This window comes from Globicephala melas, chromosome 9, assembly GCF_963455315.2.
Source record: "Globicephala melas chromosome 9, mGloMel1.2, whole genome shotgun sequence".
In the NCBI taxonomy this organism is placed as follows: Eukaryota; Metazoa; Chordata; class Mammalia; order Artiodactyla; family Delphinidae; genus Globicephala; species Globicephala melas.
In genome coordinates this window covers 96111793-96130848 of record NC_083322.1, presented here as the reverse complement: position 1 = coordinate 96130848, position 19056 = coordinate 96111793, and the positions used below count along the sequence as shown (strand labels likewise).

Genomic DNA, 19056 nt, shown 5'->3' with positions numbered 1-19056 from the left:
AACATGGGGGTGGGGTAGAAGGGGAGTAAGTGTGGCTACAGAGGGGCAGCAGGAATGACCGCTGGAGTGATGTAGACCTCTGTGGCTTGACTGCTGTCAGTGTCGGTATCCTGGTGTGATGTACTATGGTTTACAAGATGGTACCACTGAGGGAACTGGCTGAAAGGCATATGAGAATGTCTCTGTTATTTTTCATAACTGCATACAATTATTTCAAAATGAAAAGTTTAATCAAAACTAGAGTCTCACAGACATGATAAGATGGAGGAAAAGAGAACTTCTGAGTGACACCTGGCATGGAAGGAAGACTGGCCACTGTGGTGAGTGACAGCAGGCAGATGACCCCCGGCACCCCACTCTGGATTCTTCAAAGGTGCTCTGCCCAGAACCAAGGGTCATTAAGGACTCCTTACTTCATTAAGTAACGTTTTATCAGTACTTTAGTTGTCCTTCAAACATGGGAAGATCAAAAGGGAAAAAATGCCCAGGAAGCAGAATCTGAAAGAATCCAGAGTCCAGTCAGAGGCACAGTGCAGGATGTGGAGGAAACGACGTGCCAACATGCAGAATGTAGTGTGGCCTCAGGTCCCCGCTGGCTACAGCAGGAGCTAGAGACAGCCTACGCTAAAGACGGAAGCCCAGCGAAGCGATGGTGGACATGTGGAGGTGAAAATGCTCTTCAGAACACAAATGGACAGAAGCTAATATGACATGGTAAGTAGCTCTACCTGTTGGATAACAGCTATATGACAGGAAAAACATATCTCAAGACAATTAACAAACTTCAAAACACTCGACAGAGTTGTGTCAACTTTCCCCAAATTGCATGCTGGGGAAAGCTGCACATCCTGCTCAAATGAAGTCCTCAGCTCCAGAAAAGTGAAAGGCTCGTTATTTTCATACCTCCTACTGTTAGCATTCGAAGTCGTTCCTTGAAAACTGCAAGATCTGAGAGGCAGAGTGGGATAGCATGGGTGAGTGCAGAGGGAAAAAGACAGGCGAGTTAGTTTAAAAAAACCCCAAACACCCAAAACCCTATACCATTACCGCAGGAACAGGTAGCACAAACACTGTCACACAGACATAGACACTGAAGGAGAACAAGGGAGGGGGGATATGTGGTCTGATAAACATGGAAACGGTTCATGAACAGCTGGAATAAGGTGAATCTGAAGGAGGGAAAGGCCGCTCCCTGAGACCGAGAAGCCACCGTGTGGTGGCAGCTGAGGCCTCCTCATTTCCCCATCCTGAACAAGTGGCCGACACAGAGCTCTCCTGGGAAGTCAAATCCACCCAGTCCAGACTGCTTTGGGATGAAAAAACTGGGGAAAAGAAAATGAAAAAGCCTAATTTTTGTGTCCCATTCCTCAGAACTGGAGCACTAGGCAGCAGACTAGACCCAAAACCTCAAGCTCCTGCTGGATTCTAAAGAGTAGAAGGTAGGTCCTTGGTCTCCCCTCTCAAGAAGGTAGAACCAGGATGGAGGAACTCAGCTGCTGAGGACACAGGCTGAGAGCCACACACGTGCACAGCTGCACACACTCCTGCCCCACACCTGGAAGCTTGCCTGGCGCTAGTGAAAATCAAGATGTTGATCTGGACACACAAAATGCCTCCTGACGCTGGTTCCCTGGGAGGGTGGGCCTGATGACTGAGGGGTCAGAGCATGGTCACTGGCACTGTGGCTGCTCCCTGCCCTGGGAGTAGAGAGGAAGGCCAGCCAATGCATCCTTGGACGCTGATGGCAAGAGCTCTGACTCAGAGAGGACGGAGATGCCTGCTCTGAGTGGGTAAAGCTCTCCTCCTCGCCCTCGAGGACGGCAGCACCTACCAAAGACCTCAGAGCCAGTGGCTCTCAAGACAATGGAACGTCCAGGTCCTACACAAAAGCATGGATGCTTTGCTTAAGGCAAGGATGAAGACTCTTCATTTTTTTCCTTCAATCCTCATAATCAAGACATACGACCATGCCAAGGAGCCATAAGAGTTGCCTGTGGGACTATCTCCCCACCTCCCCTGCCACCTCCCCTGCCACCTCCCCACCCGCCGCCGGCCTCAAAGGGAACTGCAAACGTGCATCTGTTAAAAAAAATCTAGGGACTTCCCTGGTGGCGCAGTGGTTAAGAATCTGCCTGCCAATGCACGGGACACGGGTTCGAGCCCTGGCCCGGGAAGATCCCACATGCCGCGGAGCAACTAAGCCCGTGCGCCACGATACTGAGCCTGCGTTCTAGAGCCCGTGAGCCACAACTAATGAGCCCATGTGCCACAACTACTGAAGCCCGCGCACCTAGAGCCTGTGCTCTGCAACGAGAAGCCACCGCAATGAGAAGCCCGCGCACCGCAATGAAGAGTAGCCCGCACGCAGCAACAAAGACCCAACGCAGCCAAAAAATAATGAAATAAAACTAAAAAAAAATCTAAAGGCAATATGGTAAAATGTTTACATTTGTTCACCGCGGGTACTGGATACGTGGATGCTTTTATTCTTATCTGCACTTTTTGGATATTTTTAAAATAAAATACAAAGAAAAGACACAAACCGAAGGAGAATGGAAAGAGAATAGATATTCTGGTTGTCATTTACAGAAAGCGCAAGGGATTCCCAGCACCTGAGCACTTTGAAACATTTTTAAAAATTACTTCTTGATGAGCACAAGATGCTCTGCTGGAGAGACAGAGAACGGCTGAGATTTGGCCGTGTTGTTCCTAAGTGAAGCATAGCCGGCAAGAAGCAGGGATGTGCCTTGGTCTGCCAGTTCCTGGGCATCCAGGACGGAGGACACCCCTGCAGGGGGAGGTACCCACAATGACCTTAGCTTGGCCTGCCCTCCTGAGTCACTTGGGGAACCTGATCCCAACTCTTCACTCAGTGGTCTGGTGGCACCACACACTGCACACAGCTGCCAATAAATGCTAAGTAAACTGCCCTCCATTGTTCTGAAATTATGAAAGCAGATTAAAATTCAACTCTATTTTTAGCTCATTCTTCCCAGCCATCAAGGGGGCAAAACTCAACCAAAGAACGCTCTGGAAGGTCAGAAGGGTGGGGAGACTTCATGTCCTGCTGCTGGACATGAAGTAGCTAAAATGTTGCCATCATTTGGACTTTTGAATTGCCCTTTTAACTATTTAACTCAAGGTCATTTCCTAAGACTGACAATTTGCAAACACTAATGGTAAATAGAAGTTTCACGCCTTCCTCTCTATTTACAGAATTTGTTTTGAGTTCTCCTTTAATTATGTTTAAGTCTCACATTTAAGTAAATTTCAATCATTTTGTCACTGCGAATAGTTTATACTATAGAATTTATACAGAAACCACAGACGATGGCACTTTTAAGCTGGAATCTAACTCAAATGCTGCCCTTGGAAGAGGAGAGGAAATGGAGGGCAAGAGCTAATGAGAACTTTCACCGTGTCCCCACCCAGCCAAGGGCAGCTCTGCTGAGGCCAGAAACAAGACTGCCCCACGCCCCGTCCTCACCCCAGCGAAGCAAGGACTGCATGCCAGCGCAGGACTGCAGCCTGGAGGGGGAAGAGCGCACAGGCTGTCTGGAGTTGATTTGTTTCTACTTAAGGTGGCAACAACCCCGACCCCAAGGGACTCGCTGTCAAAAGCTGCATGCTGACCCTTCTTTAGGGCCAACCAGGAGAGGCCTCGCTAGAAAATCTGATCCCATCTGGAGACTTCCCACCTCTCCCTAGGGAGGAATGTGGAATATGTGCCCAGGCATCTCAGGCTGGAGCTCAACTCTCCTCCACCCGACGCGACATAAATCAAGATGCTCTTCTGGGGGACACCTGGAAGCTGGCTCCTAACATAACACATCCTGGGAAAAGGCCCCCCTTTCCTAAGCAGTCAGCGCACAATTCTAGACCATAACCCACACCTAACTGAGAAACTGTTCTAACGTTGTTAAATTTTAATCAAAATAATCGATAACCCCACCATCTCAATGATATTTCTGTTGCATTCACAGTATGTTCTGCGTGCACGTGTCTCACGGTGACCCTGACGTGCTAGGACCATCCAGCAGCTGGAGCATGTCGGCCAAGTCGGCTGTCTACCTGTTAACACTCTCTACCAGTGACTGCAGGGGCCATGAGTGTTTCTAGGATGTTAGCATAGGCAACCTAGGCCAGCGCTTCCCAACCTTCTCAGAATTGGTCAGAAAAGGGCAAGAACTCAGTGGAAACTTTTCATATTTTCCACCTTATTAAAAAAATTTTGAGGGGACATCAGCCCCGCTCGCCCTGCAGACCTGCACTGGCTAGCGCTGCCCTTGGGAACGGCTTCCTGACTTCACCCAAGGCTCGCAGCTGTTCCTCTGGCCCTCGTGCTGCTCCAGCAACAGCACAATGCTCAAATACCTGAGGGGTGATCACCGCCTGGGCCTCAGTTTCCCCACAAGAGGATGGAGAAATCGTGCCGCATCCACCGGGAGAAAGGAAGGGCAGCTCAGAGGTGTTACGAGTGGGACGCAGGCTTGGGGAAGGCTTCTGTGCAACACAGGACACCACTGCAGTCACTCACTTACCCCAGACCAACACGTGGGCCACGCTGACCCCCCGCTTTGGCAGGTCCCTGCCCAGGAGCTACCCTGTCTCCTCGTCACTCAGGGTGCAGCCCAGTCCTTACTACTACCAACTCCTGTGGGACCCACTCTGGGTAATTTGCTCCATTTCTTGGTTTCTAAATATATATCTTTACCAGAGAGACCAGCAGCTACTTATCTCAAAAGATTATTAACAATCACAGTGGCTCACACCTTCATGGAGCTTAGTAAGCTCCAGGCACTATTCTCAGGAGTTTATTTAATTCTGAAACAACCTAACAGACGAGGAGACAGAGACAGAGGCACACAGCTAGTCCTGGCAGAGCCGGGCTTCCACATAGGAAGCTGGCTCGAACCCAGGCCCTGAGGTTCGGATAAGATGGTGGGCAGGAAAGTGCTCTAGGGACTGTCCAGTGTCCCTGAACAGAGCGGTCACGTTGGACCAGTTGTTTTCATAAAGACCTACATACATCAAGGATGAGATAATTTAAGACTAACTTTCCTACACTAACCCCATTGATCATGACTTTTATGTCACACTATTTTGAATTCTCGGGATGCAGTGACCTTTTCTCCTGCACAGGAGGGGGCTGCTGCCCAACTTTCTCCTGCTGTTTCTGAAGGGCTCCCAGCTGGAGGATGCCCAGTCTTCCTCAAATGAGCTCAGGAAGTTCTGGGCCACCTCTGTGTGTCCTGGCTTATAACCCTCGCCATGCTGACGCAGAACCTCACAGGGGCACACTCGGGGCACTATTCCAGAGTAGAACGTAAGGCAAGGCCGAGATGGCCAAGAAAGAACTAGGAAGAAGGACAGAGGTCCTGCCTCTGCCCCTGCCCCTGATGAGAGCTGTGAACTGAGGAGCCAGGCAGCATCAACAGGCCTGGGGGCTCCCACCCTTCACAGACTCCTGGGCTGGGATGGCCTGGGGGGCGCTTCCAAGAAAGCCCCACCTGTGCCTGTGGGCTGCGGCGGGCGCCATCCCACCCTGACCAGTCTTGCGTGGGACAGAGAAGAGCTCCAGGCTCCCCAGGCAGTACTAATGAGCTGGGAACCACCAAAAAAGGTCCGTTTTGATACCAAGAAACTAGCAACCAGGGATGGCACAAGGAACAGGGGAGATGCAGTTTCGGATGGGAGAAGGAGACCCCACCTCCCCTGTGCCTTTCTTGTTTAAATGCTTGACTGTGCATGGGAACACCAGGCTCTGTGGCCTGTGCCGGGCTGGCTCTGCAGTCATCCTTTTCTGGAGAGACAGCTCCAGGGCACAGGGCCTTGAGTTCTCATCAGGCAGCTGGTGCCCTGGGGCTCGCAGGCCTCTCACGTAGAGGGGGTGCTCTGCCCTGGACCTGGAGGGGACTCACGGTGCCGAGGGGGCTTCAGCACTGGTGAGCACAGGTTGGGTCGGGACTGGGTGCTGCGGGGACTAAGTGGTGAGGAAGAGGAAAGGAGCTCCAAGTGTCCTCAGGGACACTGCAAAGAGAAGCTCACTTCTGGGGTGCACAGTTGTCACCACTCAATAAAGTAGCAGGATTAAGCTCACGTCCTGCCGACAATCTGAACTGGCCCTATTTAATCATATTCAGGAGGGCTTCTCTAATCTTTCTTCCAAAAGTGCAGGTACAAAGTAGAGGAAACCCTGCATTACCTAGGAGTGTTTCTGAAATGAAGACGGAACAGAGACGAACCTCTAACAGCAATCCCAGGGCCAACACTGTTTGAAATCCAGCCTTACCTGACTAGTGCCTGACCTCTCACGTCACAACTCGGACACGCCTCTAAGGGCATTCGGGCACCACAAAGCGTTAGTGACTGTTATTCAGGAGGCAAATTTCGTCCCCTCCCAAAGAGCAGCGTTAGGCAGGTAGGTAATCATCAGTTTTATTAGCATGCACAGTGTTTCTCGAAAACAACCTGGCCATTTAAAAATTAGTCACGTCGTCATTTCTGCAGCACAGGTTAGCAGCACGGTGACTTAGAGCAGGTTAACTTGAGAAAGCAACCGCAGGTGTGAGCCCAGCCACGCCCCTCTGCTCAAGACAGAGAGGGTACGGTGAGCGGGACTACAAGCGCCCGCGGGGACGCCTTCCAAAGTTTCCTCAGTATGATCACCGGCATTTGAGAATCGAGACACCCAAACTGCACCACCTGCTCTGGAATTCACCCTGTCAAAGGCAGGCCACACCGTGCTTCAGAGCAGACAGTGTGTGACAACGGCCCTGAGCAGTGCCCCGTCTGGGGCAGCACTGCCCTGAGATCTGGAAACCGAAGCCAGACGAGCTGGTCTCTGGAATATCTTCTGACCCGCCTGCCTGGGTGGGTCATCTTTTTCTCTGTGCCACAAACCTTTTCTGCCCCCAAATTTTACTTTCCAATTTTGAGACTTAGATAATTGAGCTCATACGATCTGGCTGAAAAGCTGAGATAAAAATAACTTGCCCAAAACACACTAAGGCTACATGACTGATAAATGTCAAGTGATCAGAACGAAGGAAACTTAAGAGTCTTTCCCTTCCGCCTGTGGACGTCCTGGCTGCCACAGGCTGGGACACAGAGAGAGGAGCCACGCAGCGCTGGCCGCTCTCAGACCCTCACCAAGTTTGTCTGTGGATGAGATAATATCAGCGGGCACGGAGGAGTCCAGATCAGCATCCAAAATTCCCAGGGGGTCCAGCTGTGCTACATGGTGCCCTCGTATCTACGAATGGGCCAGCGATGGAGAGGGAAGGACACACACAAAAGGACAGGAGAAAAAAAAGAGGGAAGGGGTAAAAAAAAAAAAAAAGTAAAATTACATTAAAATTAGTGTTTACAGATTAATTCTCACCCACGTTTGAAGAAACAGTTACTGGAGCATCATCAAAATTTACACAACTAATTCCGAGAGGATCAAGTTTTGCAATGTGGTGACCCCTGACCTGGAAGCAATAATACAAGCAGTCATTAAGCAGGTCCTGTGGGCTGTGGCGAGGGGTAAACGTTGCACTTGGTCAAACCTTTCCCTGAGAGTGCCAATGAACCCAAACAACAAAGTCAGTTAGTAAAAAGACTTACAATAGTTTGTTTTAAAGCACTATTGTGCATAAATGCACTTTTACAAAAAGGGGATAAGCTCCTCAGGTTTTGATAAACCTGGCAGTCTAAAAGGACCCACTTCTCGGGATCCTTCACAGTTTTCCTGGATAAACAGAAATGGGATATGCTGGGGACTTTAGCTCCAGTGCGAAGACCACTCAGCTTAGAACACGAAGTCCCTAAGGAAGGGGTGGGTGTGGCCCTGCTGCGTGGGTCAGGGCACAGGGGGCACAACAGCAGACAGCTACAACAGGGACCTCAGTGCCTGATCTGAACCATTTAAAAGCAAAAAGACACGTAAAATCCCTTCCAATTTTGTTTCTTTAAGTCTTGGATACTTTATCCACTGTTTCTTGCTAACAATTTGGGAAGGGGAGCAGTTGCTGAGAAGTCACTTAAAGACCAACAGAAATGACTGAGGCTGAATAAGTCAGGCAGTGGTCAGCACACACCAACTGTGCCTCCTTCTACAGAAACGCCCACTGTGAATGGCGTGCGTCTCGTCATTTGCCCTGGGGAGAGAGCCTGACTTGCCAGGCTCCAACAGGACAGACCCACCCTGTGCTACCTGTCCTGACACCTGTGGCAACTGGCCCCGCGGGCGGAGGGGAATGGTCCACATGGCCATTTCCAGGAAAGAGAACATCGGAGACAGAACTCTGTGGTGTGACACCCCTGCTACATTGCAGCAATGCCAGAAGAGGCAGCAGGGGAGCCCATGTCCTGGGAGCTCCCAGAAGGGCCTCCCCGGGCCCGATTTCTCCTCCTTTCCTCCTGAGAACTACTCACAGACCAGGTGGTAAGGTCTGAATTCTGGGCTCTTCTCCACACCACGCGGATATCCTGGAAGGGGCTTCTGGGCTCTGAGAAAGGCCATGGAAGCCCTTGGTTCTGCATGAGCCTCCTCCAACGGGGCTGACCACTGACTGGAATGCTCCTGGAGAGGTGGCCCCTCTGCAGGCTCAGCTGCCCCTCACCTGCCTCTCCCTGCTTCCATGGGCTCTGCTTCTGTCCCCAAACCCTACAGGTTCATTTTGTCTTATTGCATTTGGGCCCTAGCAACTGAGAAGGGGAACAGCACACCCCTCCTGGTCACTGCTCCCTCCTGGGCATCGGCACTTCCCCTGACACCCGGGCACTGACCGCGTTTCCCTGCTCACAAATCATTCTTGCCAAGCTATGGGAAGAAATAAGGGCAGGTGCTAAAGGTGGCAGAGGATCTGCTCAAACAGGGTGAGACCGCCTGGGCTCCTTTTCTCTTGTCATATGTCATTTTTGCCTCCCTCCAGCCCAGAGCAGGGAGAGAGAGCGCCTAGTGTTTGGTGGGGGTGAAAGTTAAGCGACAACCTTCATGGGGTCAGCGGGGCACTCTGTCACGGATGGCTGGCCGCTGCCACCTTACCTGGTAGGCCCTGATGAGAGACTGCACTGCCAGGTGATCCTCCACCAGCTTGTCCACGTTGGGCTGAACCTCCACCAGGGGCTGCGCTCTGGCCACAGCTGACAGGGAGCCCAGGCTCAGGGGGAGCGGGCTCTGGTAGGCGGTGCCCGGGGGCGCTCCGGCGTTGGTGTTTCGGAAAAAAATGTCCCATGACTGAAGACAAAGAAGGAACACACATGTCACTCCGTTGCTCCCCTAAGGCCTAGGACTCATTTTTAGCCAAAAAGAGAACTGTTCTCGGCAGGTAAGCCTTGATTATGCCCATCTACCAGTAGCCTGGTTGGGTCAACTTCTTCCTACTCTGGACAGCCTGCTTCTGCCCCCAGAGGGTGGCTCTCTCAGAGGCTGGGCCCCTGCTTCCATCATTCCCTCAGATGCGCCTCCTCACCCCAACCCTACGACGCAGATGCCCTCCCATCAAAACCCCCAAGGCCCAAGGCCGAGCAGCTCTGCCCGGCTTGTGAGTGCCAACTGCTTCCATGGCAGGCAGCCCAGGAGGCAGGTGAACAGAGGCCTTCCTGCCCCATCTGTTCCCTGCCTAGTCATCCGGAAGACCAATGCTCGTGGCCCTCCTGCCTCTAGGGCTGCAGCTGCCCCAGGTCCTCAAACCCCAACTGGGCCTCCTCAGGGGAACTGAGTGCATTTAGATCCTCTTTCCAGACCCCAGAGGCGTGGCACAGCTTTTGAAGCCCAGGCCTGCTTGCTTGTGCTTTCTCGCCGGACATAAAGCAGAATCAGGGGGACTTCCCTGGTGGCACAGTGGCTACGACTCTGCGCCCCCAACGCAGGGGGCCCAGGTTCGAGCCCTGGTCGGGGAACTAGATCCCAACACGCATGCTGCAACTAAGAGTTTGCATGCCGCAACTAAGGAGCCCGTGCGCCGTGGCTGAGGAGCCGGCGAGCCGCAACTAAGGAGCCCACCTGCCGCAACTAAGACCCGGCGCAACCAAATAAATATTAAAAACAAAAACAAAAAAATCCCAAACAGAATCAAGGCCTTTATGTAAGAGGCAGCCCGGAGCTTGGACCTGTGAAGCCTGAAGCGTCCTCACCGACCCCTACAGAAATAGTCTTGTCACTAAGGGCTCAGGGTGTGCAGTCGGAGGCAGAACCTTAAATCTGAGCTCTGCCGCGCACCGCGATGAAGAGTGGCCCCCGCTTGCCACAACTAGAAAAAGCCCTCGCACAGAAATGAAGACTTAACACAGCAAAAATAAATTAATTAATAAACTCCTACCCCCAACACATTCTTTAAAAAAAAAAAAAATCAGTGATTCCCCATGGCTTGGGGTTATAGTGAGGACTGACTATAAATGGGCCCAGAAAATATTTTTTGGATGATGGAAATGTTTTAGATCTGGATTATGGTGATGATTGTACAACTATATAAATTTACTAAAAATCATTGACTTATTAAAAAAAAAAAAAAATCTGAGCTCTGAGATCTTGGCAAATAACCTAAATTTCTGTGCTCAGTTCTTTCATCCGTAAGATGAGGACAAAAAAGATCTATATATTCTTCATAGGTTTTTTTTGTAAAGACTAAAGGCATTTAGCACACAATCTGGTAGGCAGTTGGCATTACTGGTAGTAACTAGTATTACTACTGGTTTCAACTTCCTTTGTGCTAATGTGAACTAACTCCTCTTCCTATTATTTTTGGCTATTTTGTATTTGATTCAATTTTTTCTTTTCTTTTTTTTTTGGCCATGTTGTGCGGCTTGTGGGATCTTAGTTTCCCGACCAGGGATCGAAACTGTGCCCCCTGCAGTGGAAGTTCAGAGTCCTAACCACTGGAGTGCCAGGGAATTCCCTGATTCAATTTATAATCTGCATAGACATTGTGAACTATAATAGTTTCTCATACAAAGACGTGAAGCTTAAAATAAAATTTTAGAGGTCAGAGAAACTAAGACTTAATAAAATTCCATTGCCAAAAAATATATATTAAAACTCAGAGAGTTTAGAAACATGAAAACATTGTCTTTCTTCTCTGCCATGCATTTTCCAGTTTCTAAGATTCTTCTGTCAATAAACTCTGGTTAGACTTCTTGAAAAATCTGGAGAGGAGAAACTTCACTAGACTTTTGTTCGCCCTCCCAGTTAAGTGCTACCAAGATGTTGTCCAGATGGGCTCGTCTGGGAGCTTGGGCAGGTATCGAATGGGTCTATCTATGTCTGGGCAGAAACCCTGAGACTGGTCCTGAAGCCTGAAGGTCTTCTGGCTTTTTCAGGCAGGCTCTTTATGACATGTAGACGTACTGACTTGGACGGTCCGAGAGATGGCTGCATGCTGCTGCCAGTCACAAACCCCTGGGATGCGCACAGGCCTGGAGCATCACACAAGGCAGCCCGGCCTCTCACTACAAGTGTTTCTGAGGGGAGCTTTCCAGAATGTTTATATCATTCTACAATAAGAACACAGTCCTTTTGTATTCAAAAAGATTAATTAAAAAAAATCAAACTATTAGGGATGATAGTACAACACGGTGAATATACTAAAAACCAGAATTGTACAATTTTTACATGCAAATTCTACCTCAATAACAATTTTTAAATGTTTTAACATATCTCACTATTCAAGGTTTTACTGTTTTTACCTTTCTGGTTAATTTTCAGCATGTCAGCTGATGGTAGAAGGGAGCTCTGGGGTTCTCTTTTGGCAAAGGCCATAACACCGACTGCAGAGCACCTTGCATCACGTGACCTGACAACCAGGGGCATTCTACACCCAGGGCTTGGAACCCCAAGACCATTCTCTCCCTCTGAGTCCTCTAACAGGGGTAAAAGCAGTATGCCCACCAGAGAAAGTAACCGACTTACTCTTGGGAGAGAAAGGAGAGGATGCCTCAGGATCAGCAGCCTTGGGCAAGGCAAGGCTGCCCCAAGCTCGGCACCCACCTGGTTCCTTACACAGGCCTAAGGAGCAGACACGCTGGACACCCCCAAACATTTCTGACTCTGTGAGCTCGTACAGCAGGCCATGCAAGCTCCACGCATTCTGGGAGCAGCTCTGGCCCAGGGCTCTCCCTGACCCCCACCCATACCTCCAGTAACCGAGGGCCTGGACTGAAAGGAGCCCCGTTGATAGGGTAGGGGATGCGGCAGGAGTCAGCCCAGCCCTGCACGGCAAGAACCAACAGCACACCGTTCCTGCCTTGTAAAACCTCATCTAGTTTCTGCTTTGCCCCCAGCGGGCTCTAGCACTGGCGTCCCCACCCTTACATGTGTCCACGCCAAGTCCTGCTCTGGACATTTACCCTGGGGCTGCAGGGGGGCTGAAGGACAGGGCATGACCCTGAAACCAAGTAGCCTCTGGAGAGCAGCACACAGGATCCCAACTTTCTTCAAGCCTTAAACACTGTCTTCTTCCCCACAGAACGCATGAACACATGTGTAGAAATGCAGCGGCAGTCGCCCAACGACAAGACCTTGGATGGAGAGGGTCCCCTGGCTGCACGCCGACCCCTCACCCTGATGGGCACCAGCTGCTGACAGACCCAGAGCCAAAAGGCATAGCAAAAAACACAAGTTCACCTCTCTTTAGAAAAATCAGCTTTGAATAACAAGAACAGTAGTGGCAGCCACAGAGGTAGGAGTAGTTACCACACTGATGTTCCAAGCACCTGGAAGGCCCCTGGGTGGCAGTGGGGTGGGGAGGGAAATCGCAGTCATCGGGCCTCCTCTCTCTGACCTTCTTTTGTGCTTGGGATAAAACTCCAGGTGATTTTCAATTGGCTGAGGACAGCGACACAGACTGAAATTCTGCTCAAGCTGGAGGCGGTCAGAAAAAACTGGTTCCTACCAGTATTGCAGAGAGCTGGGAAACACTGGGAAAGAATATGCCAGGAATGCAGCTTCCTCCAGGCCCGTAATTCACCCCCGCTGCGCACGCTTCCCTGCAGCTCCGGCAGGCCCTCCCCCGCACGCTCTGGGCAGGTGTGGGTACCTGCACTCAGATGAGGGCCCGCCCAAGGAGCCCACCCCAACAAACAGCAAGCCCCCTTCCACCAGATCCGATCAGTTTGCACACGTGGGTGACAGAAAGTTCCTGGCGGCATACACTTTGCAAAACCCTCGCACCGCAGCTTAAAACCGGTAAATTTTCATGTAAGTCAGACCTCAAAAAAAAGTTGATTTAAGCTGTGAAAGTGAAGGTCATTTTTTCTGGCTTGTAGGTTTCACCGCCCTTCAGAGGCAGAGCTTCTCTCCCTCCAGCATCTTCTCCAAGATGCCTCTTCCACCCCTCCCCTCCCCACACCTGAACTGGCTTCCACCTTCGTTCGGTAGTAGCCTGCACCTCCCCCACTCCTGCTGCCTGGGGCGCTCATCCCCTCTCCACACACTGACCCGCGTCATCTTCAACCTGTGGCTCTGCCACTATCTGGAGAGGGTTCCCCTTCTGATAATCGCAGCCCTCATTTGCACACATCTGAACTTGAGGCTTTGTTTACCCGTATGTCTACCTGCTGCCAGTTCCGGTTCTCTCCCCGGCAGCGGCTTCCCTGCTGTCAGAACCAAGTGTCTGCAGACCCGCTGCAGGGACAGGTGACCACGAGGCTGAAGTGACCGGTCAGTAGGCCCTTTCCCAAATGAAGAGAAAACTTCAAGAAGAGGACGCCTGTGCGGTCCCACATGCCCCCTGCACGTGGAGCTTCGCGGCCTCCGTGCCATAGAGGCGAGCAGCCCTGGCCCGTCAACGGAGGTGTAGGCAGGCCACCCACCTCCCATGAATGGGTTTAAGGCCATCAACTTGTTGCTGAAATGACTTATACCAAAACACGATAGATTTCAAGTACAAATAAGTATAACATTCTGGGTGAAGTGAAACCAGAATTCTTACATTTAATTTTAGATAACTAAAAGCATTTAACTGTAGTACATGAAGGTCTGCTTTCAAAAGCCATTAGCTCCTCTGCTCCCCCATACACCTCCCAGGCTTCTCACAGCCCCAACGGGCTTTCCCGCCCGCCGCCAGTCCTCTTCTCCCCAGTTAGAGGGAGCTCTTCAAAGCTGCAAACACATCCCTTCTCTGTAACGTCTAAGGAAGCGGGTCCGGTGCTTTGCACATAGTAAGTGCTCAACACACCTGCTGAGTTAAGTTCAGACAGGTCAGACTCCTTCAAAAGCGAACATCTTGACAGGTGTGGTGTCAGATGCAATGTCAGGTGCAGTGGTAGGGCTGGTATCGGGTGTGATGCTAGGTGCTGTGCTCCCTGGGATGTCAAATGTGGTGCTGGGGGGTGTTAGCTGTAGTTCTAGGGGTGGTATCAGATGCAGTGTTAGGTGTGATGCGAGGTGGATGCCAGGTGCTCGGTCTGGCGTGGTCCTAGGGATGGTGTCAGGTGTGGTGCTAAGTGCTGTGCTAGGCAGGGTGTCAGGTGCAGCAGTGGGTGCGGTGACAGCTGTAAGACCGTGGACCGTCCAGAGTCCTCATCTCAGATAAGGCACTGACCTCAGTGGCTGTGGGAGTGCTAACCAGGGGACGTGGGCGTCAGTGGTTCAGTGAGGCAAGCAGACTTTACCCTGTTGATTGTCAGCAGATCGCAAGAGTGTCAGGGCCAAGTTCCTGACTGTGAAGGTCGTGACAGAGACTTGCTCACGAAGGGTTTCGCTTTGGAGGGGTCACAAACCTGCTACCAAGCGCCCTTCCCCACCCCGTCTCAAAGTCCCCCGATGTGTGTCAGATACGTAGGCCAGTGCAACCGTGTGACCTACCGGGGCCACGCACAGGCTGAGCCCACCAGAGTGGGCCTGCCTGCTGCCCGCCCGCTCCTGGGCGTTGGGAGCCCCAGTCCTGACCCCCACAGGCTGGGCGAGGGTCAGGGAAGTCGCGTCAGCTCTCTGTGCCCCATTCCTTGCCTATAAAGGTAGGGAGCACTTACTTAGGACAGCCCTGTACTTGTGTAGCTTTTTACACCTTAAAAAGCACCTGTAGGTATACTCATATTTGTTCAAGAAGCTGATGATCAAAGCTTAACCCCAGGGTTACTAATGCTTATTCTAGCTGCTCAATTCTATGACTCTGGGTTCTGGATTGGCCAGGCCACTTTCTCTCGTGCAAAGTCCCCTTCAGATGCCCTGCTGTCTCGTCTCCACCTTAGCTATGGAACAAACCCCACCCACCCGCATCATGCACCCTGGTCTAGAACATGATGTCACCTGCTAGCCACCACCACCCTCTGCTGGGCGCCCTGCCAAGGACCCTGACGTAAACACCACGTGGGGGACCGGGCGGGGCAGCCTCTGGCCACCTCTTGAATGGACCAAACCCCAGGCTCAAAGGCCATCACAGTTGATAAACTAATGACTGCCAGGTCTGGACGTCAGATGCCGGCACTGTCACAAACAACCATATCATTATGTTCTGATACTGACAATGCTTTTTAACTGCCACAAACGTGAAATTCAAGGGAACAAGTGACCAAGGAAAACACATGCATGGCCAAACAAGGGTTTGGCGGGTTCAGGCTAATTCAGTCAAATAAATGGACAGGCAACAGCTCCCTGAGCCAAGGATGGTCACCTGTGACTCGCTGGCCGACAGCGCCAGCTGTCCTTGAGGAGGTGCCGCTCCTCAAGGACCCTAGTGCCCTGGAGGGAGCTGGCACTGCTCTGAGGTTGCACGTCTCCCTACCCACCCTGCACAGGGGCTCTTCCAGCTTAGAAAGTGCCCTGGCAAATTCTGCAATTATTTTCTAAGTGCCTAGCTTTCTGTGCACACCAGCCCAGCTATGGCGTGGAGCTGAGCGATTCATGTCTGTGCTGTGTATGAAAAGCCTGCATGGGGCAGTGTCTACAACCCTCCTGCTGTGCCCTGTCTGTGCCAACTGCTGGGCTCCATGCCTTTCCTGAAAACACTGTGTGGGACTGTCCAAACGTCCTGACGAGACGATGCCCGGGGTGAGGGGGCGAGAAGACCCGCGGTGGACTGCCACAGACCTGCACAAAAGGTTCCTGCTTCAGGGCTAGGCAGTCTCGAAAGACATGCATAGTGCTGGGCTGCAGACCCCTCCAACCACCAAGGCAGGGCCTTGCTCAAACTGTCCCCAGCTGAGGACGGGCGGGGCCATGTCCCGACCCAGCTCACTGCCCACCACCACGTCTAGGAGGCACCAGGATCAGGGCCTGCCTGACCTGTCACCACAGATCTATTTACACTGGGAGCAGTTAAACTTGGGCATTCTGCTCGGGGATGCCTCAGCCACAGAAGCCAAATGAACTGTGCTCGATTAGAGCGATGCTGTTATTTTTAAAGCACAGTGTAGCACAGGCGAGAGAACATCTCCAGACAAGTTCTACTATCTTCTCTCTGTATGGGCGTGCAGGTAAAATGTCAATAAACACACAAGTTTAGCAAAGAAAAGCTGCCTCAGCTCTGCTCTAAGGAATCTGCTGATAGAGGAATGATACTCCCTGGGTTTCTGCCCTAAAGGAAGTAGCCCCATCAGATCATTATAGAAAGGACTGTGGTAGGCTGCCCAGGGGCCACACGTCCTCCCAGGTCCACAAAAGGCCCCCTGCAGTGGCCATGTGGCTCCTCCACTGGGGGTGAGCCCTTGGGGGCTGGCCTGAGACTTGCTTAGACCAAGGCCATGGGTGGGAGTGGCAGTGTGAGTTCTGGGTGGGGCATCCAAGGCCTGCAGCCTCTCCTCCTCTCTCCTCTCTTCTCCTCTTGGAGCTACACTGAGGACTTGTGAGGGAGTCTCTCTGGTCCCCTGGCTGATGGCAGGGCCTGGTGGATAGCAAGCACCAAGCACCAGATGTGAGGGGGTCCTTTGCGGGGCTGCAGCCTGGCCAAACCTCAGCTGCACGGAAGCTGGGAACCATGAGAAAGACTTCATTGGTGGTGTTTCGAGTTGCCAAGTTTTGGGCTGGTTTATTACACAAACGCTCGTAGAAACCAGACTTTTACTGCAGGAGAATATTATACGCAGGACGCCTGTGACGGCTCTCATGCGCAGTTTTTCTGGCATTGCTCAGGAAGTGAGAGCCCTTGCCCTCTGCCTGGCGGTCTGCACCCAACAGTGCATTCTGTCAACTCAGAATTGCAACTCTCAAGGGCGGCTGTGCGGGACCACAGTGGGCATCTGGTCCCCACGCGCCTAGTGGATGGCCCCACCTGGAGGACCTAGCCCAGCGGAGCCAAGCCTCAGGCTGAGAGAGAATTCTGGCTCTGCGAGTCGGGACCACTTAAGAGAGAAGGCCCTAAACTCAGAAACTGCCCATGGACGGCAGAGCTCAGAGCCCAGCAGACCTTCAGACCCCTCGCGGGGGCCTGGCACAGGCGGAGTCGGGGAGTGAGTGGCCTAGAGGCTCTGGACTGACGATGTGATCACCACCACAGCCCCTTTCTGGGAAAGGCCCCAAAGAACGCCTCCGGCTGACAACGCGCTCCTTCTTCCCTTCCCCAGAGAGGAGGTGCCAGGCAGGCGGCTGAGGCAGAGCTCGCTGCGCCCTTCTCAAGAGCTGCCCCAGGGACTTCCCTGGTGGCGCAGTGGATAAGACTCTGCGATCCCATCGCAGGGGGCCGGGGTTCAATCCCTGGTCAGGGAACTAGATCCCACATGCATGCCACAGCTAAGAGTTCACATGCCACAACTAAAGAGTCCACCTGCCACAACTAAAACCTGGTGCGACCAAAAAAAAAAGGAGCTGCCCCGGCCCCGAGGTTGATTCGCTCCTTTCTTGCTCTTGGTGTCCACCTTCCCCTTGAGGTCGCTCTGGATCTCTCTCTCCAGTTATCACTGACATTTAAAAACCCACGATTCTTGCTTAAAATACAGTATAAAAGGATAGGCATTAAAAAATCACGCTCCCAAAGATGCAGCACGCCTTTACTCCCAGCCCGCCCTCCGGCCACTGCAGGCTTAGTTAGCTCTCCATCAGCGTCTGACACCCTCACTTTCTGCCAACTGCTCAGGGGTCCACACTCCCACAGCGTTTCACAAACTAAGCCAACACCCCTCGGCTTGATCTCGGGGCCTCTCCACGTATGTCGCAGCTCAAACTGCTGGTCTTCACTTTGCTGCCTTGGGTTCCTGGTGCCGAGCCTCCCAGGAGCTTCTGTGAGTGCTCGCTGAGTGCCCCCCGACCCTTCCCATGCCCCTGTAGCCCTCTGCCTTCACACGTGCCTCTTCTGGGTACAGCCACCCTGTCCCTGGCCAGGCCCCTTCCTTACCCTTCAAAACTCAGAACAACTGGCGCTTCCCTGCAGAAGCTGGTGAGGTTTACTCTGTATTCTAACTGTGCTCGGCTTACTGAAGTCCCCACGGGCCCACGAGCTAGCGGGCCCTGCACACTCGCACCTCCTGGCAGCCAGTCGACGCAGTCCTCCAATAAAACTGTCGCGAGCTGTGAACCGCTACACACATAAGGTGAAGGCACTGCTTCAGGACCCTTACACTTTCCAAAGGTGTTAATTTTATGTCCCTGACAGTATAAACACAAATTCTTTAAGAGTAAAATACTATACTGAAGTTAGGGAAGATGTTCTTTGTTGGTTTAGTCGATTTAACACAAAAAGTCACCAGGGTTGAGATTCATCCTGATTTAGGAAGCTGAGCATGGAGGGGGAACTTCAAAGTGAGGTTTAACAGCCTCGATCACTGAAAGCCCCTGAAGTATACCACGTGTGTGCTTTTCCCCAAGGCCAGCAAAGAACTAGGGCGAACAGCCGCTGAGTTTTTAAAGTGCAGCCAAGGCAGTTTCAAAGCTGCAGAATGAAAAGGAACGGTGTCACCCCATACTGGGGACGATGTGTGTCTGTTTCTGCTCTGCTTGTCTGGTTCAATTACAGAAAATAACAGCATTGTGTTTCACGAGCATGGAAGGAAGAAGCAGAAGTGCCTGGCCCAGAAGGGTGGCATGGCCGAGCTCAGAGAGATGGGACCGAGAGTCTAGGATCTGCATGTCGAGCGCCACACAGAGCTCTTGTGGTGACCACACTGGACCAGAGAGCTGTTACTACACGTGGGAGCTGG

General features: G+C 52.0%; 1 protein-coding gene across 5 annotated transcripts in view; it reads right to left on the bottom strand.

Annotated features, from left to right (window-relative positions):
* The window catches only part of OGDH (oxoglutarate dehydrogenase), a 76711-nt gene that overhangs the window by 39329 nt on the left and 18326 nt on the right, over positions 1–19056 (bottom strand). For 3 of the 5 annotated variants that reach the window (XM_060304873.1, XM_060304874.2, XM_060304875.1), the window contains exons 3-5: positions 9035–9226; positions 7153–7255; positions 904–948 (exon numbers count right to left, since the gene is read on the bottom strand). In XM_060304873.1, coding sequence (XP_060160856.1) covers positions 904–948; positions 7153–7255; positions 9035–9226 — 340 coding nt within the window. Of the gene's footprint in view, positions 1–903; positions 949–7152; positions 7256–7384; positions 7476–9034; positions 9227–19056 lie in introns of all 5 variants that reach the window. The other 2 variants (XM_060304876.1, XM_030871229.2) reach the window with 2 other exon arrangements.